At 45.5% G+C, this 24246-nt stretch overlaps 1 protein-coding gene across 1 annotated transcript in view; it reads left to right on the top strand.

Moving 5' to 3' along the window:
* CA12 (carbonic anhydrase 12) overlaps nucleotides 1-24246 on the top strand; it is a 46563-nt gene that overhangs the window by 18901 nt on the left and 3416 nt on the right. Inside the window, exons 5-8 of the mRNA XM_005285063.5 lie at nucleotides 7124-7219; nucleotides 10429-10492; nucleotides 11707-11864; nucleotides 19262-19388. Of these exons, the coding sequence (XP_005285120.2) occupies nucleotides 7124-7219; nucleotides 10429-10492; nucleotides 11707-11864; nucleotides 19262-19388 (445 nt within the window). The remainder of the gene's footprint in view (nucleotides 1-7123; nucleotides 7220-10428; nucleotides 10493-11706; nucleotides 11865-19261; nucleotides 19389-24246) is intronic.

The following is a 24246-nucleotide window of genomic DNA, read 5'->3' as shown; positions in this document are numbered from 1 at the left end:
TATGTACAATGCAGTGCTTTGTTTTGGTAGTTTTTTTTGTGGTTGTCAGGGTGGGGAGCTAATGCCTATCTCAGGCCACTTCATTCATATGGTAATTCATAAGACTTCTACCAGGAAATTTTCTGGTTTGTAATAAATAGTTTTGGGACAGGCACAGAACAATGCTGTTTGGCCTAGGGTGGACAGGAGGAGATATGAGGCCAGAATCCTCTCACACTAACACCAGCTTGACTCAAGATTAACTCCATTGACTTCAACAGAATTCCTCTGGATTTATATTGCTGCAAAAGAAAAGAAAATGCATAACTGCCTATTTCCTACATGTAGCAACCAAGGGTGTAGCCAGTCTTGTTTTGGCTTAATTCACACACTTTAACATGAAATAACTGCACAGCTGGTGACTTGCTCAGCTATCCAAGACTACCTCAGAGAGCCTAACCACAATATTATCCAATTAATACACTAAATGCTCGTGTTAAGCAAGTTAATTGCATAACTTCTGAAGAGTTTGCATAATATTATATAGTAACAATGTAATAGATGATGTTCCATATGGGACAGGAAAGTAGGGTAAGGTACGTAGCAAAGCCCAGGGGAAAGCTTAGTAAATCAGGCTTCCATCAGAGAATTCCCAATGCTCATCTGATGTTTTAGTGGAAAATTTCCAAACTGTTAAAGAGTGATCCATCAAGCTAGACCAAACCAAGCATCAGCTTCCAGAACATGATTTTGTTAATACTAATAATCTTTAATTGATAGGTACCTATACATGAGGTCTCTGGGAATCTTAGCAACAATAAACTGAACACACTATTTACACTAAATTCTTGACTCTTTTTTGAAAACAGTAAGCATATCAAAATTCACTATTAGATTTCTATGTTCCCGAATCACTGTGAACTGAGAGACTAAGGGTATGTCTACACTACGAAATTAGGTTGAATTTATAGAAGCCGGTTTTATAGAAATCGGTTGTATACAGCCGATTGTGTGTGTCCCCACATAAAATGCTCTAAGTGCATTAAGTCGGTGGACCGCGTCCACAGTACCGAGGCTAGCATCGACTTCCGGAGCGTTGCACTATGGGTAGCTATCCCACAGTTCCCGCAGTCTCCGCCGCCCATTGGAATTCTGGGTTGAGATCCCAATGCCTAAATGATGCAAAACAGTGTTGCGGGGGGTTCTGGGTACATGTTGTCAGGCCCCTCCCCCTCCATCAGAGCAATGGCAGACAATCGATTCGCGCCTTTTTACCTGGGTTACCTGTGCAGACAACATACCACGCCAAGCATGGAGTCCGCTCAGCTCAGCTCAGCTCACCGTCACCATATGTCATCTGGGTGCCGGCAGACGTGGTACTGCATTGCTACACAGCAGCAGCTAATTGCCTTTTGGCAGTAGACGGTGCAGTATGACTGGTAGCCTTCATCAGCGATCTGGGTGCTGGCAGACGTGGGGCTGCATTGCTACACAGCAGCAGCCCCTTGCCTTTTAGCAGTAGATGGTGTATTACGACTGGTATCCGTGGTCATCATACTGCCGTTCGATCAGATGATGGCTGAAACTCCGTATGTCCCCCAGTCATATTCTGCTGCCTTCCTAATGATGATGGCGGCTATCTGTCGTAGTACACTGTTTTCTGCCAAGCGCTCAGTATTTTCTGCCAAGCACCCAGAAGATGCCGAGGGCTATCAGTCATGCTGCACCGTCGTCTGCCAGCTTAAGATGTAAAAAATAGATTTGTTCTGTATTCATTTGCTTCCCCCTCCCTCCGTGAAATCAACAGCCTGCTAAACCCAGGGTTTTGAGTTCAATCTTTGGGGGGGCCATTCTGTGTGGCAGTTGTTTGTGTTTCTCCCTGATGCACAGCCACCTTTGTTGATTTTAATTCTCTGTACCTGTATGCCATGTCGTCACTCGCCCCTCCCTCCCTCCCTCCATCAGACAATAGTTTCGCGCCTTTTTTCAGACCAGACGCCATAGCACTGGGATCATGAAGCCCGCTCAGATCACCGCGGCAATTATGAGCACTATGAACACCACACGCATTGTCCTGGAGTATATGCAGAGCCAGGACATGCCAAAGCAAAACCAGGACCAGCCAATGAGGCGATTGCAGCGCGGCGACGAGAGTGATGAGGAAATTGACATGGACATAGACCTCACAGAAGGTACAGGCCCCAGCAATGTGCAAATCATGGCGTTACTGGGGCAGGTTCATGCCGTGGAACGCCGATTCTGGACCCGGGAAACAAGTACAGACTGGTGGGACCGCATCGTGTTGCAGGTGTGGGATGATTCCCAGTGGCTGAGAAACTTTCGCATGCGTAAGGGCACTTTCATGGAACTTTGTGACTTGTTTTCCCCTGCCCTGAAGTGCCAGAATACCAGGATGAGAGCAGTCCTCACATTTGAAAAGCGAGTGGTGATAGCCCTGTGGAAGCTTGCAACGCCAGACCGCTACCGGTCAGTCGGGAATCAATTTGGAGTGGGCAAATCTACTGTGGGGTCTGCTTTGATCCAAGTTGCCAGGGCAATCAAAGACCTGGTGATATCAAGGGTAGTGACTCTGGGAAACGTGCAGGCCATAGTGGATGGCTTTGCTGCAGTGGGATTCCCAAACTGTGGTGGGGCGATAGACGGAACCCATATCCCTATCTTGTCACCGGAGCACCAAGCCACCGAGTACATAAACCGCAAGGGATACTTTTCAATGCTGCTGCAAGCCCTGGTGGATCACAAGGGACGTTTCACCAACATCAACGTGGGATAGCCGGGAAAGGTACATGATGCTCGCGTCTTCAGGCACTCTGGTCTGTTTTGAAAGCTGGAGGAAGGGACTTTCTTCCCGGACCAGAAAATAACCGTTGGGGATGTTGAAATGCCTATTGTGATCCTTGGGGACCCAGCCTACCCCTTAATGCCATGGCTCATGAAGCCGTACACAGGCAGCCTGGACAGTAGTCAGGACCTGTTCAACTACAGGCTGAGCAAGTGCCGAATGGTGGTGGAATGTGCATTTGGACGTTTAAAAGTGCGCTAGCACAGCTTACTGACTCGCTTAGACCTCAGCGAAAAGAATATCCCCATTGTTATTGCTGCTTGCTGTGCACTCCACAATATCTGTGAGAGTAAGGGGGAGACATTTATGGCGGGGTGGGAGGTTGAGGCAAATCGCCTGGCCGCTGATTACACGCAGCCAGACACCAGAGCGGTTAGAAGAGCACAGCAGGGCGTGGTGAGCATCAGAGAAGCTTTGAAAACGAGTTTTGTGACTGGCCAGGCTACGGTGTGAAACTTCTGTTTGTTTCTCCTTGATGAACCCTCCGCCCCCCCCTCACCCGGTTCACTCTACTTCCCTGTAAACCAACCACCCCACCCTCACCTCCCCACTTCGAGCACCGCTTGCAGAGGCAATAAAGTCATTGTTACTTCACATTCATGCATTCTTTATTAATTCATCACACAACTAGGGGGATAATTGCCAAGGTAGCCCGGGATGGGTGGGGGAGGAGGGAAGGAAAAGGACACAGTGCAGTTTAAAACTTTAACTCTTATTGAAGGCCAGACTTCTGATGCTCGGGCAATCATCTAGGGTGGAGTGACTGGGTGGCCAGAGGCCCCTCCACTGTGTTCTTGGGCGTCTGGGTGAGGAGGCTATGGAACTTGGGGAGGAGGGCTGTTGGTTACACAGGGGCTGTAGCGGCGGTCTCTGCTCCTGCTGCCTTTCCTGCAGCTCAACCATACACTGGAGCATATCAGTTTGATGCTCCAGCAGCCGGAGCATCGACTCTTGCCTTCTGTCTGCAAGCTGATGCCACCTATCATCTTCAGCCCGCCACTTGCTCTGTTCATCTCGCGATTCAGCCCGCCACCTCTCCTCTCGTTCATATTGTGCTTTTCTGTAGTCTGACATTGACTGCCTCCACGCATTCTGCTGTGCTCTGTCAGCGTGGGAGGACATCTGGAGCTCCAAGAACGAATCATCCCGAGTCCGCCGTTTTCTCCTTCTAATCTTCGCTAGCCTCTGTGAAGGAGAAACATTTGCAGCTGGTGGAGGAGAAGGGAGAGGTGGTTAAAAAGACACATTTTAGAGAACAATGGGTACACTCTTTCATGTTAAATTTTGCTGTTCACATTACACAGCACATGTGCTTTCGTTACAAGGTCGCATTTTTCCTCTTATATTGAGGGCCTGCTGGTTTGGTGTGAGAGATCACTCACGCAGTGCCAGGCAACAGATTTCGGCTTGCAGGCAGCCATGGTAAGCCACAGTCTTTTGGCTTTTTTAACCTTCTTAACATGTGGGAATGGTTTCAAACAGTAGCGCCCTCATTTCCCATACCAAGCACCTCTTGGGTTGGCCATTTAAAATGGGTTTGCAATGTAAAAGGAGGGGCTGCGGTTTCCGGGTTAACATGCAGCACAAACCCAACTACCCCCCCCCCCACACACACCCAATTCTCTGGGATGATCACTTCACCCCTCCCCCCTACCGCGTGGCTAACAGCAGGGAACATTTCTGTTCAGCCGAGCAGGAACGGGCACCTCTGAATGACCCCTTAATAAAATCACCCCATTTCAACCAGGTGACCGTGAATGATATCACTCTCCTGAGGATAACAAAGAGCGATAAGGAATGGATGTTGTCTGCATGCCAGCAAACACCGGGACCATACGCTGCCATGCTTTGTTATGCAATGATTCCAGACTACGTGCTACTGGCCTGGCGTGGTAAAGTGTCCTACCATGGCGGACGGGATAAGGCAGCCCTCCCCAGAAACCCTTTGCAAAGGCTTTGGGAGTACATGAAGGAGAGCTTTCTGGAGATGTCCCTGGAGGATTTCCACTCCATCTCCATACACATTAACAGACTTTTCCAGTAGCTGTACTGGCCGCGATTGCCAGGGCAAATTAATCATTAAACACGCTTGCTTTTAAACCCTGTGTAATATTTACAAAGGTATACTCACCAGAGGTCCCCTGTGTGCCCTCAGGGTCTGGGAGCACGCCTTGGGTGAGTTCGTGGATTACTGGCTCCAGGTCCAGGGTGATAAACATATCCTGGCTATTGGGGAAACCGGTTTCTCTGCTTCCTTGCTGCTGTGAGCTATCTACATTATCTTCATCCTCATCTTCCTCGTATCCCAACCCGCTTCCCTGTTGCGTGTTTCTCCATTGACAGAGTCATAGCACACGGTTGGGGTAGTGGTGGCTGCACCCCCTAGGATCGCATGCAGCTCCACGTAGAAGCGGCCTGTTTGCGGCTCTGCCCCGGACCTTCTGTTTGCCTCTCTGACTTTGTGGTAGGCTTGCCTTAGCTCCTTAATTTTCACGCGGCACTGCTGTGCGTCCCTGTTATGGCCTCTGTCCTTCATGGCCTTGGAGACCTTTTCTAATATTTTGCCATTTCGTTTACTGCTACGGAGGTCAGCTAGCACTGATTCATCTCCCCATATGGCGAGCAGATCCCGTACCTCCCGTTCGGTCCATGATGGAGCTCTTTTGCGATCCTGGGACTCCATCATGGTTACCTTTGCTGATGAGCTCTGCGTGGTCACCTGTGCTCTCCTCACTGGGCAAACAGGAAAAGAAATTCAAAAGTTCGCGGGGCTTTTCCTGTCTACCTGGTCAGTGCATCTGAGTTGAGAGTGCTGTCCAGAGCGGTCACAATGAAGCACTGTGGGATAGCTCCCGGAGGCCAATAATGTCGAATTCCGTCCACACTACCCCAATTCCGACCCACAAAGGCCTATTATAGCACTAATCCCCTCGTCGGAGGTCGAGTAAAGAAACCGGTTTAAAGGGCCCTTTAAGTCGAAAAAAAGGGCTTTGTTGTGTGAATGTGTCCAGGCTTAATTCGAATTAACGCTGCTAAATTCGACTAAACTCGTAGTGTAGACCAGGCCTAAGTACTGTCACCTGTCATGCAGTTGTTCTCTCTTGCAAATTACTATGCGAGTGCCTGATCCTGAACCATTAGAATTTTTCCATCTACTTTAATGGTACAAAAGTGGGTCCAAAACCTTTTTTGCAACTGTTTTAAAAAGTGATTATAAAAAAATCAGAATATTTGTTAAACATGGGTATTTAGAGGACTTAATTTTAAATACCCTTCTCTTCCAGGTCCTTTTTGTAGTTCTCCAATAAGCACAAATAACGGTGCTGTTGGCAGACCCCATTCCAGCTGTGTAACTAAGTCTCTCTTGCAGCCTATTTATTTATATTTCCACACTGACAGCTTCAGTTTCATCATGTTAACATTTCTTGTTCAAAATATTTACCTTTACAAGGCAGTTCTAAAACTGTTCAATTTCTGATGACAAAGAATCACAGGCCAGGTGTTTTAATGTAATTAAAGAACAATAAAAAAAATTCAGCGTGAATTTTTATGCATGATTGATATGCATGTAAGTGTGTTCACTTGGCCATTTCGAGTTTGGTCTGGGATTATTTTAAAATGACTTGGCCTCTCCATGACCAGTCTTGGGGTCAGTATGAGGCATAGACACCACAGGCCCATGCCAAAGGCAGTAACTTCTGGCACTGTGTGATTAGATCACAATCTCATCTTTAATTTAAATAAAAAAGTTTCTAGTCCTCGAGGTCACAAAGAAAAGCTTGAAAATGTAATCCAGGGTAACTGATGCAGTGACATCTGCCTGAGTCTGTAGGCAATCTGAAACAATAGCTCTTAAAGGGGTGAACTGTACCATGAGTCTCAATGGGGGTTAACCCCAAGAGCCACTGCTCTGGTTTCCACCAAATCCACCCCAGCAGAGGACTCTGTGCAACAGGAGAAGAGTACAGGGGGCCCATCATACCCACCCAAGAAGATATACCTTGATTACTGTGGCAAGTACTGGGGGTGGGGAGAACACCTGCTGTTGACTCTGCCTCTCTGTGGAGGAGAGGAGATCCCCGACAATCATGGGTGAAAGAAGGCAGCACCATAGCACTGCCTTTGCTTCTCTGAAAGGGGAGGGGGCCACCTGCCGCTGCTAAAGGGGAAGGTGCTGGGAGGCCTTATGTTGTGGTGTCTAGGGCCCTGGATTGTTTTATGACAACAGAAATGCTACCATGAGCCAGAGGTGATAATACCATTACTTCTCCCTCTCTGTAGCTTCATATTGTACATTATAACTCTGATAAATATCCCGATGTAACAGCAGCAATAGACAAATCAGATGGGCTAGCAGTTTTGGCTATTCTCATTGAGGTAAGATGCATGCCTTGTGCTTTTTTCGTATTTAATAATGCTATAATTAAAGCATCTGTAAGCTTTAAGTACAATTAGATGACTGGGATTAACTTGGAGACCATCAATATTGGCATGTCTGGCTATATGGTCTCTCTCTTCCACTCCACCTACACACACATATAGGGTCAGATTCTGCCCTCAGTTATATTTCTGTGAACTAGGTGTATAGTGCAGGAGAAAAGATTGAGTATTCCCGCAGATTTTAAAATGAAATAACATCAGGCATGTTCATATCCTTTTGAATTTGCTTTCTACAGACTAAGGAGCAGGTGAGTTTCTCACAAATGATAGTAGAAAGTGAAGATCAAGTCTGCACATTTGAATAGTCCCAGATAGTAAAGGCAGTTTTATATGTAGCACAGAACACTTTTTAACACAGCAGGGGTCACCAGGCTGGCAGAACCCTGGCACAGGTAATTAATTATTGAAGACTAGGATATGACCATACCCTTCACAACTAGTACTTCACAGGCACACAGTTCCTTTGTATCAATGAAGCTGGTGGTGACAAAAAAATTATGAGACAAGTAAATTAGTGCGCCTTTCAACACAGCAGGGGGACAGGTTTTCACACCTAACCCTGACACAGAAGCAATTAAATAACCCAGTCAGCAATCTGATGGAACCTCCTATAACTCTGCCAGGCAAACATTTCCAATTACTTTGTGTAAATGTGACCAAAAAAGGCTAGCTATAAACTCAGCACTCAACTAATGAACTTCACAATAGAGCGGATTGGAAAATGTGTTTTCCCCCGACGAACATTTTGACTTTTTGTCAACAAAATTGAAAACTCCAAAACTTTCAGTTTTCCATTGAAAACCTGAAAGTGTTCAAGGAATGCAGACACTTTCTGAGAAAAGTTTTGTTTCTTTGAAAACCCAACTATCAGTCAGAAGGCTTCTGGTTTCTCTACAAAATGCTTATTCTATAATGCTACTTAAAAATCAAATAAGGACATCTCCAAATTTAACATTATTTACTTATTTCCAGCTGAGAACTTCAGAAACATGGTGGCTTTCAAAGTTGAACTTAGGATACACTTTTTTCTGGTTGCCAGATGAGTTGCTGAGAATCAGCTCAAAATTATTAAGAAAACAGGCATTGATAAGAAGCTATAGCAGTACGTCTCTTATTGGATATTAGAGTTATGACACTCACCACTGGTCGTGCCCTTTAAAAGTGTCATTCTTTATTTTGAATTGCAAGCCGCAGACTAACAATTTCTGGTTGGCAACAGAGAACCCAAAATATGCTACCTAGGGCTATGACTAGAAACCTATGCATGATCTGAGAAGCCTGTCAGTGTAGAATTAGGATGTATAAAGTTCTTAAAGGAAACAGACTTCCACTTGTTTGCCCAGCAGGCTAGCCACTAAAAGGCTACCTGTTTTTCCAAACACACACCATAAGGTGTGTTCCAGAATAAAGAATGTAGGTTTCATCTAAAACCTTCCTGGTCTGAAGTTTTCTGCTCCATAATGCTGTTCTGCAGTAAGGGACCAATCCTGGCTATATAAAGGATTGCAAGATGAGACCCTAAGAGGTTACATTTTATAAAGAACTGTGTGGAGTTTCAGCTAATGAGAGTTGTGCAGCTATATGCTTTGGAAATTTATCCTACAGTCAGATATTACTGGTTACTTAGTTTAAGACTACTGTTATTCATTGAGTCCAAGGGCAGAAGGGACTATTAGATCATCTAGTCCAGGGGTCTCAAACTCAAATGACCAGGAAGGCCACATGAGGACTAGTTCATTGTCCCAAGGGCCGCATCACTGACACACACCCCCTCGCTGCCCCCAGCCCTGACCCCACTCCACCCTTTCCATGAGGCCCCTGCCCCTGCCCCGCCTCTTCCCACCCCTTCCCTGCCCCCATTCTAATCCCTTCCCCAAAGTCCCCACCCCCAACTCCACCCCCTCCCTGCCCCCAGAGGGTGCAAGAGGGGTGTGGCGGGGGCTCAGGGCAGGGAGTGCAGGGTGCGGCAGGGGCTCAGGGCAGGGAGTTGGGGTGTGGGGTGCAGGATGGGTGAGGGGTGCGGCAAGGGGTCGGGGTGCAGGGTGTGGCAAGGGGATCAGGGTAGGGGGTCGGGGTGCAGGGTACAGAAGGGTGAGGGGTGCGGCAGGGGGTTGGGGTGTAGGGTGCAGGAGGGAGTGTGGGGTGTGGCAGAGGGTTGGGGTTCAGGCAGGGGGCTTGGGTGCAGCAGGGGTGTGGGATGCAGCAGGGGGCTCAGGGTGAAGCAGGGGGTGGGATTCAGGCAGGAGGCTCGGGTCAGGGAGTTGGGGTGCAGGAGGGATATGGGATGCAGCAGGGGCTCAGGGCAGGGGATTGGGGTGCAGGAGGGATGTGGGATGCGGCGGGGGCTCAGGGCAGGGGATTGGGGTGCAGGCAGGGGGCTCAGGGCAGGGAGTTGGGGGGCAGGAGGGATGTGGGATGCGGTGGGGGCTCAGGGCAGGGGATTGGAGTGCAGGCGTGGGGCTCAGGGCAGGGAGTTGGGGGGCAGGAGGGATGTGGGATGCGGTGGGGGCTCAGGGCAGGGGATTGGGGTGCTGGCAGGGGGCTCAGGGCAGGGAGTTGGGGGGCAGGGTGCAGGAGGGCTTCAGGCTCTGTGGGCCGCATGCGGCATGTTTGAGACCCCTGATCTAGTCTGACCTCCTGTTTGTAACAGGCCTTTAAATTTCACCCAGTTATTCTGTAAGCATTAGTATACAGCTCAATTTAATTAACACATACAATAATCATTGAACTGATTTAATGCAAAATATTTCTCCTTGAACACTTTAGTTATTTAAGATTTTAACTTTCCAATTCATCATATTGGATAATAAGCCACAACTGATAAGCCATAATTATGACAATTTAATATTGTGTAGTGTGATAAAGAAATCAAATACCCCCAGGCTGCAGCTTATAAGTTTAGAGAGTAAGAGTGTATTGAAATGGAGAGGAAGGAGGGGACAGACTAAACAAAACAATCCCAAGGCACAGCCTTAATTTCTACATCAGCCTATGTTATTACATCAGTATTGGTGTTGTTGGATGGAAAATTTCACTAAAAGGTGACACTGTCAATCAAATGTTGAACATCAGTTGTCTGAAGAATTATGATTATGCATACAGAGCCCTGATTACCTGGACAGCTGTTATCAGTCTATTTGTTACAGATAGGCCCATTCAATCCATCCTATGAGAAGATCTTCAGTCATTTCCAGAATGTGAAATACAAAGGTGAGTGGCTGTTGTATGCAAAAGATCAACAGTGGGTGAATGTATCAGAACCTTATCATTGATGGGATTCTTGCAGGGCATGTCATGCTTTTGTCAAAACTGCTTCAGAACGGTTCCAAGTACAGTGCACTCCTCTTAAGTGCATCATACAGCTAGCTTGAGGTAAACTTCTGTGCATTAGTATCACATGTTCCTAACTGGGTTGTATGACTTGCATGTGCTGTTACTTTGGCTACTTGCCCCTCAATTTAGTATGCAGATAGCTGATTTATGCAAATAATGATCACTGGTGTGCTCACTGCCAGTAAGCAAATGGTCAGAACTCACCGGATTTTTTCCTCAGGTATCTTTTTAAAAAAAGCTGTAGGTGGATGCAGTAAATGCAGACAATGTTGATGAGATGTATAGAAACATGGTGTTGACAAGAAAATCTTCAGCGTAGTGGCAAAAACACTCAAACCATTATGAATAGCAGACAGCATATTTCAAACCCGAGTCTTCTACACATAGGTCTACACTGTGGTTGGAGGTGTGATTGCAGCATGGTTTGGTATATCCATGCTAGCTTTAATCTAGCTAGCACAGCTAAAAATAGCAGTGAAGATGTGGCAGCATGAGCTTCAGCGCAGGTTAGCAACTTGAGTCCATACTCAGGCTCCTTGGTGTATTTGTACAGCTTGGTGCTGAAGCCTGCACAAGCACATCCTCTCTGCTAGTTTTAGCTGTGCTAGCTAAATTAAAGCTAGCACAGATACACCTATCAAAGCTGCAATCACACCTCTGATTGCAGTGTAGACAAACCCAAAATGTCTAATATTGGGTAGTTGTCTGCATTGCTTATAAAGAAATTCATTCAGTAGTGCTCCTGAGCAGAGCGCACTCAATAGTAAAGAGCAACTTTTCTCATTAATCACAACCCTGGTTTGGTATCCAGGTGTAACATGTCAGACTTGTATAAGAACAAATTTAGAAGTGGTTTAATGAACTACATTTCTATATTAAATTGGGTCTAGCATCTATCAAAGTAAATTTTTTCCTTTTCCATTGAGATCAGAATGTTTGCTGAAAACAAATTTGCCCTACTGGGACTCACCTGTGCAGAGATATACAGCAAACCAATGCAGTCCAGTAGAAAGTCATAATGATGCAAAGTAGATTAGCATTGAGAGAAGTGTGATTAAGAATACGGAATTAAAATGGATCCTCTCTTTCAGACCAGGTAGCTCTAGTCCCAGGTTTTGACATCCAAGAACTGCTTCCTGACCAACTGGATGAGTATTATCGCTATGAAGGATCCCTGACCACTCCTCCTTGTTTCCCTAGTGTTCTCTGGACAGTTTTCCGACACCCGGTAAAAGTTTCACAAGAACAGGCAAGTTTAAGTAAAACAGATATTTTCTTATTTAACCTGTCATTGTAGCCTAAAGTCTGATATTAAATTAAATGCTAATAAATTAATCTGTTTGGTGTTTATTAAGGAATGTTAAATTTGTATTCTCATTTCCTGGATTCCAAATATGAAGTTTTCCATAAGGTCTCTCTGACAAAGCTCTGTCCTTGTCTCCATGGGTCCTGCGTTTCCTGGTGGATTTCGCTAGCCTCAGAGGCTCATTGTGACCCTCCACTTAACCCTTCTCTCTCTAGAGACAAGGGTCACGGTCTACTGAGCCATTTTCATCATAAGCCAGCGAGGGAGGTGAGGAGAAGCTATCCTCCCTTGCACAGTCTCTGTTGTCTCCCAGTCTCAGTAATTAATCAGGGGGACAAAGGGCGGGGGATCCCAGGCCCACCCTCTACTCCGGGCTCCAGCCCAGGGACCCTAATAGTATCAACTATGGTAGCTGACCTTTTAGGAACAGGACACGTACAATTCCCTGGGCTACTTCCCCACAGCAGCCCCCACTTCCCCAAGCTCCACTTCACCCTTACCTCAGGGCCTCCCTCTTTGTGCTTAATATGGTGTGAACAGCTCAGTCTCTCCCACAGCGCAATTTCTTCTCACAGCTCCTGACATGCACGCATAGGCGCCAACTTTCTCGGGCGCGGGTGGGTGCCCGCGCCCCTTTCCCCACCCCAACTCCACCCTTTCCCTGCCCCTGGCCCCCATTCCAACCCCACTCCAAAGTCCCTGCCCTAACTCTGCCCCCTCCCTGCCCCTATTGGATCCCTTCCCCAAATCCCTGCCCCGGCCCCGCCTCTTCCCCCAGCGCGCTGCGTTCCCCCACATCCCCTCTCCCTCTCTGCCCAGCGAATCAGATGTTTCGTGGCGCAAGCGCTGGGAGGGAGGGAGGAGAAGCAGGATGCGGTAGCGTGCTTGTGGAGGAGGCAGAGGTAAGCTGGAGCAGGGGGAGCAGAGAGCTGCCAGTGGGTGCTGAGCACCCGCCAATTTTTTTCTGTTGGTGCTCCAGCCCCAGAGCACCCACGGAGTCGGCGCCTAGGGATGCGCACCCACCTAACTCGGAGGCTTTTAACTAGTTTCAGCCAGCCCCTGATTGGCTTCAGGTGTCCCAATCAACCTAACGTCCTCCCTGCCTTCTGGAAAGCTCTTAATTGACCTGGAGCAGCTGCCATTTACTTATCTTGGTACCAGGGATTTGTTTAGCCTGGGACTAATATATCTGTCTTCCACTACTTTTCTATAGCCATCTGGCCTTGCCCCGTCACAGTCTCATAAAACTAAAAGGTGTGATTATTCAAATTAATCTTAGAGTGGGAAAAAGAAAATTATTTAATCTCTTTGATCCATCATATTTTGTTTAACAAATTTATTAGAGCATAAGCTTTCGTGGACTACAGCCCACTGTGGGCTGTAGTCCACGAAAGCTTATGCTCTAATAAATTTGTTAGTCTCTAAGGTGCCACAAGTCCTCCTGTTCTTCTTTTTGCGGATACAGACTAACACGGCTGCTATTCTGAAACCTTTCATATTTTGTTTGCAATTGACATGCAAAGGCCACAGGACTGGAGACTGGATGGCTTTTTAATTCAGAATAAACACATTACAGTCCAAATTTTCAGCCCCACCTTAATGGGATCTTTATTTTTGTGCCCACAACTTTGTGGATAAAAATAACTGGTGATGCAGTTTAAGGTCACCTGAACTTCCAAGTACCTGACTGCCCCTGAAAATTAGATACAGGACACCTTAATTGTGTCTGCTATCCATCATAGGTGAAAAGTTTCACACACAGTTAAACAGGGACACAGAGAGAGATTTATGTTTGAAACTTGTAGTCAATTCCTTTGTTTCAGCACTTGCTCTCTACATGCAAGTATCTTTCATGAATTGCTAGTCCAATCCTATGTAACAGTAACATCCAGATAGGAACAACTTCTAGCTTTGATTTTGGTTTCATAAAACCAAAGCCTAACTGGCAAAACAAAAGCTACCCTGGTTTTTACCCACCTCTAGTCTTCATGTGCATGTCTTAGGCTGTGGCTACACTCGAAACTTCAAAGCGCTGCTGCGGGAGCGCTCCCGCGGCAGCGCTTTGAAGTGTGTGTGTGGTCGCGTGCCAGCGCTGGGAGAGAGGTCTCCCAGCGTTGCAGGTATTCCACCTCCACGAGGCTGGGGCACTGTTTACACTGGCGCTTTACAGCGCTGTAACTTGCTGTGCTCAGGGGAGTGTTTTTTCACACCCCTGAGCGAGAAAGTTGCAGCGCTGTAAAGTGCCAGTGTAGCCATAGCCTTAGAAACTAATTACGTTTTTTCCCCCCTCTCAGGTGGTCAACTGATAAACTAGCAGGAAAAGAGAAGAAACATGTTCTATACTGAGTTATATAACCCCCAAACACCAGATTCTTCTGACCCACATCAGGTGGAGAGAGCTTAGCTAGTAACTTACAAATAAGAAATCCAAACTGTTTTATCACAGAAATCTATGACCAAGTTAGCAGCTGCACTCCTTTTGGTGAGCATTCATTTCTATGAAGCTCGCCACTGCGTGTGCATTCCTTACCTTACCAAAATATCCAGCTTATTAAGATTACTTCTATTACTTGCTTCAGACTTGGACTGTTTACGCTAATATTTCAACCACCCCTTCATGGAAGGAAACTTTCCCTCAATAATAATTTTTTTCTTCTTCGCTAGTCCTTTTATTAACTTAAAATCAGACCCATTCATGTGATACCTATTCCATTCCAGGTCAAACAGCAGGAACAAGTGGGATTGGGTACTTTTGGGGGGTTTTTGCATACACAGATGTTTGTTTGCTGTGTTTTGAGGTTTAAGAAAAACAAGCAGAGAACAAGTCTACAAACACTCGTCATGAAATAAGGGCTTCCTCTTCCACATTTTCCTGACAGCTACATATCAATTATTAGAGTTACTCTAACATAATTAAATTAAGTTCATATATGGACATGGAGAAACAGCCTTTTAGACAATTGAGGTCACACTGTTTGCACATCAAATTATATTTGGCATAAGTGCTGGAACTAGGGGTGCTGCTAATTGCATCCCCTGGCTTGACATGGTTTCCATCATATCCAAGGTTTACAGTTTGGTTCAATGGCTCTGAGCACCCCATTATGAAAATTGTTCCAGCACCCCTGACATTTGGGCTAACACAGCACATTGCATTGGTAGCTACTGCATAACTGAACCCAACTCCTTCATCCATCTCTGTGTGTTGAAACAGTCCCTCTTTGGATGGAATTGATTCTGAGGGTATGTCTACACTACGGAATTAATCCGAATTTATATAATTCAAATTTTGGAAACAGATTGTATAAAGTCGAATGTATGCGGCCACACTAAGCACATTAATTCGGCAGTGTCCGTCCATGTACCAGGGCTAGCGTCGATTTCCGGAGCGTTGCACTGTGGGTAGCTATCCCATAGTTCCCGCAGTCTCCTCCGCCCATTGGAATTCTGGGTTGAGATCCCAATGCCTGATGGGGCCAAAAACATTGTCATGGATGGTTCTGGGTACATCCTCCCCCCTCTCCAGGGAAGCAATGGCGGACAACCGTTTCGCGCCTTTTTCCTGGGTGAACACTGCAGACGCCATACCACAGCAAGCATGGAGCCCACTCAGCTCATTGTAAACACCTCACGCGTTATCGTGCAGTTTATGCTGAACCAGAACCTGCAAAACCAGGCGGCGAGAAGTAGGCTACGGCAGCGCGACGGTGAGAGTGATGAGGACATGGACATGGAATTCTATCAAACCGCGGGCCCCGGTGCTTTGGAGATCATGCTGTTAATGGGGCAGGTTATAGCCGTGGAACGCAGATTCTGGGCCCGGGAAACAAGCACAGACTGGTGGGACCGCATAGTGTTGCAGGTGTGGAAAGATTCCCAGTGGCTGCGAAACTTTTGCATGCGTAAGGGCACTTTCATGGAACTTTGTGACTTGCTTTCCCTGCCCTGAAGCGCCAGAATACCAAGATGAGAGCAGCCCTCACAGTTGAGAAGCAAGTGGCGATAGCCCTGTGGAATCTTGCAATGCCAGACAGCTACCGGTCAGTCGGGAATCAATTTGGAGTGGACAAATCTACTGTGGGGGCTGCTGTGATGCAAGTAGCCAAAGCAATCACCGAGCTGCTGCTACGAAAGGTAGTGACTCTGGGAAATGTGCAGGTCATAGTGGATGGCTTTGCTGCAATGGGATTCCCTAACTGTGGTGGGGCGATAGATGGAACCCATATCCCTATCTTGGCACCGGAGCACCAGGGTACCCAGTACATAAACCGCAAGGGGTACTTTTCAATGGTGCTGCAAGCACTTGTGGATCACAAGGGACGTTTCACCAACATCAACGTGGGATGGCCGGGAAGGGTTCATGACGCTCGCGTCTTCAGGAACACTACTCTGTTTAAACGGCTGCAGCAAGGGACTTACTTCCCGGACCAGAAAATAACCGTTGGGGATGTTGAAATGCTTATAGTTATCCTTGGGGACCCAGCCTACCCCTTAATGCCATGGCTCATGAAGCCATACACAGGCAGCCTGGACAGGAGTCAGGAGCTGTTCAACTGCAGGCTGAGCAAGTGCAGAATGGTGATGGAATGTGCATTTGAACGTTAAAAGGTCGCTGGCGCTCGTAACTGACTTGGTCAGACCTCAGCCAAACCAATATTCCCATTGTTATTACTGCTTGCTGTGTGCTCCACAATCTCTGTGAGAGTAAGGGGGAGAGGCTGGGGTGGGAGGCTGAGGCAAATCGCCTGGCTGCTGATTATGTGCAGCCAGACACCAGGGCGATTAGAAGATCACACCAGGAAGCGCTGTGCATCAGAGAAGCTTTGAAAACCAGTTTCATGACTGGCCAAGCTACGGTGTGAAAGTTCTGTTTGTTGAAAACCCGCCCCCTTGATTGACTCATTCCCTGTAAGCAAACCACCCTCCCCCCTTAAATCACAGCTTGCTTTTAAAGGAAATAAAGTCACTATAATTTAAAAATTATGTATTCTTTATTAATTGATTATAAACATAGGGAGAGAACCGACAAGGTAACCTGGGTGAGGTCTGGGAGGAGGATAGGAGGGAAGTAAAAGGCCACTGAAAAAATTCAATATAAATGACAGCCTTTTGGTTGGGCTGTCCACTGGGGTGGAGTGGGAGGGTGCACGGAGCCTCCTCCCCCGCGTTCTTACACGTCTGGGTGAGGAGGCTATGGAACATGGTGAGAGGGGAGGGGCATCTTTCCTCTACTTAGATACCGTGTCCTTCCACTCATTCAAATGAGCTCTTTCATTGCGGGTGCATTCCATTATTTGCGAGAACATCTCTTTCTCCGCCGCCTTATCTGAGATAGCCTTCGGGACGGTGGAGGGAGGCTTGAAAAATTTGCAGCTGCTGGAGGGATGAAAAAAAGGAGAGAAGTTTTTAAAATGATACATTTTACAGAACTATGCTTATAGTCTTTTATGATGAACAACACTATTCACATTACATAGCACATGTGATTTCAGTACAAGGTCGCATTTTCCATCTTAATATTGAGTGCCTGTGGCTTTGGTGTTAGAGATCACAGACGCAGGTCCGGGCAACAGAATTCAGCTTGCATGCGGCCATGGTAAGCCATTGTCTTTCGGCTTCTGCACCCTCCTTTCTCACATACCAAGCAAAGCCCATTGACTGCTGCAGTTTTCCTGTTAACCTTCAGCAGCAGAAAACAAACTAACCCCCTGCACCCCCTCCTGCCATCCAATTCTCTGGGATGATCGCTTTATCCCTCCCCCCACCGCATGGCTGGTATCAGGGAAGATCCCTGCTAGCCAAAGGCAAAAAGCTCAGTGCCAATTCCCTCCCTCCCCCCCCCCCCCCCCCGCGCTTGGCTAACTGCAGGGAAGGATTTCTTTTCAGCCACAGGCAAACAGCCCAGTAGGAATGGCCACCTCTGTCCCCTTAATTAAATTCCCGTATTTCAACCAGGTTACCATGAGCGATATCACTCTCCTGAGGATTACACAGCAAGATAAAGAACGCCAGCAAACACCAGGACCATACGCTGCCAGGCTTTGTCATGCAATGATACCAGATGACTTGCTACTAGCATGGCGTGGTCAAGTGTCCTACCATAGAGGACGGAATAAGGCTGCACTGCCCAGAAACCTTCTGCAAAGGCTTTTGGAGTACCTCCGGGAGAGCTTCATGGAGATGTCCCTGGAGGATTTCCGCTCCATCCCCAGACACATTAACAGACTTTTCCAGTAGCTGTACTGGCCGCGAATGCATCCCAAGTCCTCAGGGCAAACTAATCATTAAAAAATGCTTGCTTTTAAACCATGTTTTATATTTTAAAAGGTAAACTCACCTGAGGTCCCTTCCATGGGGTCACGGTCTTGGGTACTGGCTTGGGAGGGTACTTCAGTCAGGCTGAGAAAAAGATCCTGGCTGTTGGGGAGAACGGAGTGCTGTGTGCTCTCCGCAAGCTTGTCCTCCTCCTCCTCCTCTTCCCCGTCCGCAGAATCCTCAGGTGTGGCTGATGAGATTACCCCCACCTCGGAATCCACGGTCAGAGGTGGAGTAGTGGTGGGGGCCCCCCCTAGAATTGAATGCAGCTCACCGTAGAAGCAGCATGTCTGCGGCTCTGACCCGGAGCGACCGTTTGCCTCCTTTGTTTTCTGATAGGCTTGTCTGAGCTCCTTGACTTTCACACGGCACTGCTCTGAGTCCCTATTGTGGCCTCTCTCCATCATGCCCTTGGAGATTTTTTCAAAAGTTTTGGCATTTTGTCTTTTCGAACGAAGTTCTGCTAGCACTGAATCCTCTCCCCATATAGCGATCAGATCCAGTACCTCCCGTACAGTCCATGCTGGTGCTCTTTTTCGATTATCAGCCTGCATGGTTATCTGTGCTGATGAGCTCTCTGTGGTCACCTATGCTCTCCTGTGCTGGGCAAACAAGAAATGAAATTCAAATGTTCGCGGGGCTTTTCCAGTCTACCTGGCCAGTGCATCCGAGTTCAGATTGCTGTCCAGAGCGGTCACAATGGTGCACTGTGGGATAGCTCCCGGAGGCCAATACCATCGAATTGCGGCCACACTAACCCTAATTCGAAATGACTATCAATTTTGGCGCTACTCCGCTTGTCTGGGGAGGAGTACAGAAATCGATTTTAAGAGCCCTTTATTTTGAAATAAATGGCTTCGCTGTATGGACGGGTGCAGGTTTAATTCGATTTAAGGCTGCTAAATTCGAATTAAACTCATACTGTAGACCAGGCCTCAGTGTCACTTCAGCATAAGATGATGTCTAAACATACCCACCTTGCATTTTCTAAACACTGGATGCTGAATTGTATGCTTTGTCCCTAGCTGCTGGCACTGGAAACAGCTCTGTACTGCACACAACCCAATGACCCCGCACCCCTGGAAATGGTTAATAACTTCAGACACATTCAGGAGTTTGATGAAAGGCTGGTTTCTGTCTCCTTCCGTCAAGGTAAGTAAAATAAATGCCTGTGTAAAGAAATAGTAAATAGTTATGCACGTGGATTTGGAATACTAAGTCCCTATAGCATTGCTTTGGTTTATTCAGGCACAAAGAGATCAGTAGGAGTTTTCACACAGTATCATTTCCCCTTACATTGTGGTCTCCCTTTTTCTCCTCTTACAGTTGCTTATATGAGCAATTGTATGAGAATAAGGTGAATACAAAGTTCTTTTTGTCACCCATTAGGATCAAATGAGCAGATCCCACTCAGTCATTGTCCTTAGATCTTGAAGAGTAGAGTGAGGAAGATCGGGCAGGGGAAAGTGTATTGGGGAGCCCCAGCCCTTCTTGTCATGCTCAATGGGAGAAATTTGTTAGTCTCTAAGGTGCCACAAGTACTCCTGTTCTTCTCAATGGGAGAAGAATTTTTTTATATTTACCCCAGACCGTTTTTCTCTCTAATTTTGAATCTTTTACTTCCAGTCACTGTTTTAAGTGGCATTATGATCACGTACATCCTCCAGTTCCATGTTGCCAAATTTTCCTAATTTTAATTAGCCTGTCTAAGCTTTTATCAATTAACTCTAGCATACTCCATAACTGCACTGCAGCCCCACATCTCTGGACCCCAAACATATTTAAAAACTTTTGCTGAGGCTCCAATCCTGCTCCAATCAAAGTCAATTACAAAATGCCTGCTGACTTCAACAGAGACAGGATTGGGCTCTTGGGAAGTTTCATGAGATATGCAATTTGATTTTAATACACAAAAGAAAGGGCAGAACTTTGCAGGGCATGTTACAAATTGGAAATCTAGTAATGCAGAGAATAGTGGAAACATATTCCTTTTTATAAGTATCTGATTAGAATGAGGCAGAATATGTTAACCTTTGGGGGAAAAACTACATACTTTTACATTTTGGATTGAAGAAAGACCATTTTTTGATCCAGCCTTGAGGCCTGATCCTGAAAACATGTACGGGAATAAAGTTATTCCAGTCCAGTGACTACTAAACTCAATAGGTGTCTTTCCATGGGCTCTGAACTAGACTGTAAGTGTTTGCAGGGTCAGGTACTTAGCATGTGTGTTTTTAATTTAATAAAAAAAAATAGCCCCTTGACTTTGGAAAGAGATTTCAGACACAGTGATGTCAAACTCAGCTGGTACAGGATAATTATTGTGCTGCCCCACTCTTAAAAGGAATCATAATTTTGCATTGCAGGGAGACTGTTTATGGGGAATTACAGAGGATGTCCTTGAGGAGTTTGAGTTTGACACCTAGAAGAAAAAATAACTCATAACAATGGATTGCATAATCCACGGTTATGGATGTAAAATTAGCCATCTTATTAAATTGAAGTCTAAGGACACAATTGGTTTAAAGAATTTATTATGTAGTGCTACATAATGACAATTGTGTGCGAGGGGCTTTTGCATAAATGCCTGCACCTTTGATGATGAGCTTTCCTGCGTATCAGTACGGTTTACTTGGATTATTAGTGCAAAATGAACTGTAATGATCAATGTGTGGCTCTGAAATCAGTCAAAACCATTAAGTGGGCTATCACTGAGTTGTACAAAGCCCTTGGAGTGCTGGCACATTCAATGCATTGCTTCAGCAGATGGGTCTAAGTCAAATACTACACATCTTCAGACAGATTGCAGAAGTTTAAAACAAATTAAGAATCCAATCCAGCCAAACAGTCAGTTGGCAGATTAATAAAGGCACATATTAGTGTATCCATTACAAAATCTTCAGGCAACAGTATCTGCTTGTTATTCCACTTTTTGTCAAATGAACAAAACACAGGTAGGAAATTGTGCCACCCTCAGGAAATTGACCAGACTAGCTCTCCTGGAATAAACTATTTTGCAATAGTATCAGAGGGGTAGCCGTGTTATTCTGGATCTGTAAAAAGCAACAGAGAGTCCTGTGGCACCTTTAAGACTAACAGATGTATTGGAGCATAAGCTTTCGTGGGTGAATGCCCACTTCTTCAGATGCATGTGTCCGAAGAAGTGGGCATTCACCCACAAAAGCTTATGTTCCAATACATCTGTTAGTCTTAAAGGTGCCACAGGACTCTCTGTTGTTATTCTGCAATAGTATCCACAGGGGGAACTCTATTCTATTAAATGTGTAAATGCCTTATTCTGCACTATTACAGTGTCTCCTGATTTCTAATTAAGTAATCACTCTTGCTGGGAACTATGAAATAGTTGCCTCTCAGGGAAAGCTCTTATGGAGCAGATGCATTTGAAAAGGTCAGATTGGTGTTTTGGTGTTAATGGCAATTCAGGGAACTTTCAAAAGTGCCTTTAAACTAAATCAGGGTTCACTTAGGCCTCATTTCTGTGCATATAAAAGTTAACTATTTTCACTTGCAGCACTTGAGGCAGGACAGTGGTTTAAGAACAGATGTCTCACCTCCCTACATTTTTGGTTAGAGTATGAGTAAAATGTATCTAGAGTTAACAGATGTTAATGGTGAAGGGGAATCAGTTTTACACTTGATGAAAGAGGTCAGTATAACACTTTACATTTATTTAGCACCTTTTACCCCAAGTTCTCAAGGCATTTCACAGCCCCCTGGAGGCATATTCATTATCTCCAATTTACAGATGGGGAAATTGAGGAACAGGAAGACTTTCTTAAAGTTTTACAGGAAGTCAGTTCCAGAGTGGGACAGAACCCAGTATTGGCTCCCAGCCTTCTTTGAACCATTAGATAACACACCTGCTTGATGACTGCACTTCTACAAATATATATAACTTTCAAGAGTCTTGAATCTAACTCAGTTAGAAGTTAACAATTAAAAAACAATTGTAGTTTGCTTTTTCCCATCTTTATTAACAGAAGGGATAAAATGTCTCAAACACTACAAACTTAAATCCCAATATTTGGGGCCCAAGTGCAAGTAAAAAAAAACAAAAACGCCCATACACAAATAAACCTAAGTTACTGTAAGGACAGTTCTGTAATTTTGACTATAAAGAATGAATCTGAAGTCCACCCAGTTTTAACTGCCTAGTTTTAGAAATGATGTCCATTTTATAGTCTTGAAGCTTTAAAATTCCACCCCGCAGAGTGAATTCTATTGAATACCAGCGAGTTGCTGTAAAGGAGACACTCTTTTACATAAGAGATGGAATGTTAAGGCTCCAGACAACTGTAAACATATTTAGTGTACCTGGAACATTTCAACCTTTTCTAATATGCTCTCATTTCACTGGGCATTAAACTTAGATTTACTCAGTGGTTTGAGCATTGGCCTGCTAAACCCAGGGTTGTGAGTTCAATCCTTAAAGGGGCCATTTAGGGATCTGGGGAAAAAATTTGTCTGGGGATTGGACCTGCTTTGTTTTCAAACAACTGAATTATTTTTCATTGTTGAAAATAAGAGATTGAATTTACCATTTTAGCAGTAGACAGTCTAAGTTTTAAAATCTAAAATAATTGACCTGTTACATATTTCTTCTATCCATACCAGAATTTTTAATCTTGTGTCACTGCTGGAAGAATAGAAATTATTTCTATAATTGCCTATGTTTCATAGAATCATAGAATATCAGGGTTGGAAGGGACCTCAGGAGGTCTAGTCCAACCCCCTGCTCAAAGCAGGACCAATTCCCAACTAAATCATCCATTGGTTATTATTCTGAATGTAGTTCTGAGGTCTGGCCAGAACATAACACCAAATCTACCTAGTTTGCAAGACAAGAGATCAAGCACATCTCTGGGTATCTTCTTGATTGTATGTATTGTATGTGTCAATGCATATTCTAATGAAAACAGTGATCTCTCCCTTTATAAAAGATCACAAATACCTCTCTGTTGTGCATGAAGTACCTTCTCAGTCTCTGTTCACATATTGCTCTGTGCAGTAAGGAGTCATTTGACTCGGACTGCCTCATTTCTCACAATAAGTCATCAGTATTAACAGAACTACCCCCTTATCAGGTTAGTAGTTGAGCAAAAAGAGTTATTGTACTGTATCAGTGACAAATTGGAAATAAAAACAACAAGGAGTCAGGTGGCACCTTAAAGACTAACAGATTTATTTGGGCATAAGCTTTTGTGGGTAAAAAACCCACTTCTTCAGACTCATGGAGTGAAAATTACAGCTACAGGCATAAATATATATTGGCACATGAAGAGAAGGGAGTTACCTTACAAGTGGAGAACCAATGTTGAAGGCCAATTTAGTCAGGGTGGATGTAGTCCCTAGGGAGTGGACTACATCCACCCTGACTAAACTATACTCAAATGTCAGGAAGTAACTGTCCAAGTTTTGCACATAATGCCACCCCTCACTATTTGGCAACACTTCCGGGATCGATTTATCATGTCTAGACAAGACACGATAAATCTATCCCAGAAGATCGATTGCTTACCGCCGGACCCGGAGGTAAGTGTAGACCTACCCTTAATCCTCAACATTCCCTCTCCTCTCACTTGAGGGCTGGGAGAGCTTAGCTCAGGTTTCAACTATTTGTGACAGGTCAGATTTCTTTGATGTTCTGCTGAACACAGTAGTAATTCTTGCCATCATAGGCCATTCTACCTCCTTAGCTACTTCAGATGCTGTGCTAGGGACTCAAAGTCAGACCAATGCACTTCCTACTGTCTTATGCTTTAGAGGATCAGATGATTAGCGGTAGTATACAATTGCATATAGTAGGAGTTTATGCCTTTTTTCCTGAAGCTTCCAGAATTAGTCATTGTCAGACACTGAATAACTGGTGTGCGCCAGTATGTTTATCTGTGATCCACTCCAAACCTCTGCTCTGGCCAAACAATGTGCAAAGATTTTAAGGTGTATATGAAGCAGCAGTTGCAATACTGACTATAAACATTTTCAGATA

The sequence above is a fragment of the Chrysemys picta genome, chromosome 10 (genome assembly GCF_011386835.1).
Source record: "Chrysemys picta bellii isolate R12L10 chromosome 10, ASM1138683v2, whole genome shotgun sequence".
NCBI lineage: Eukaryota > Metazoa > Chordata > Testudines > Emydidae > Chrysemys > Chrysemys picta.
Note: the sequence above shows the minus strand (reverse complement) of the source record. Positions and strands in the feature narration are given on the sequence as shown.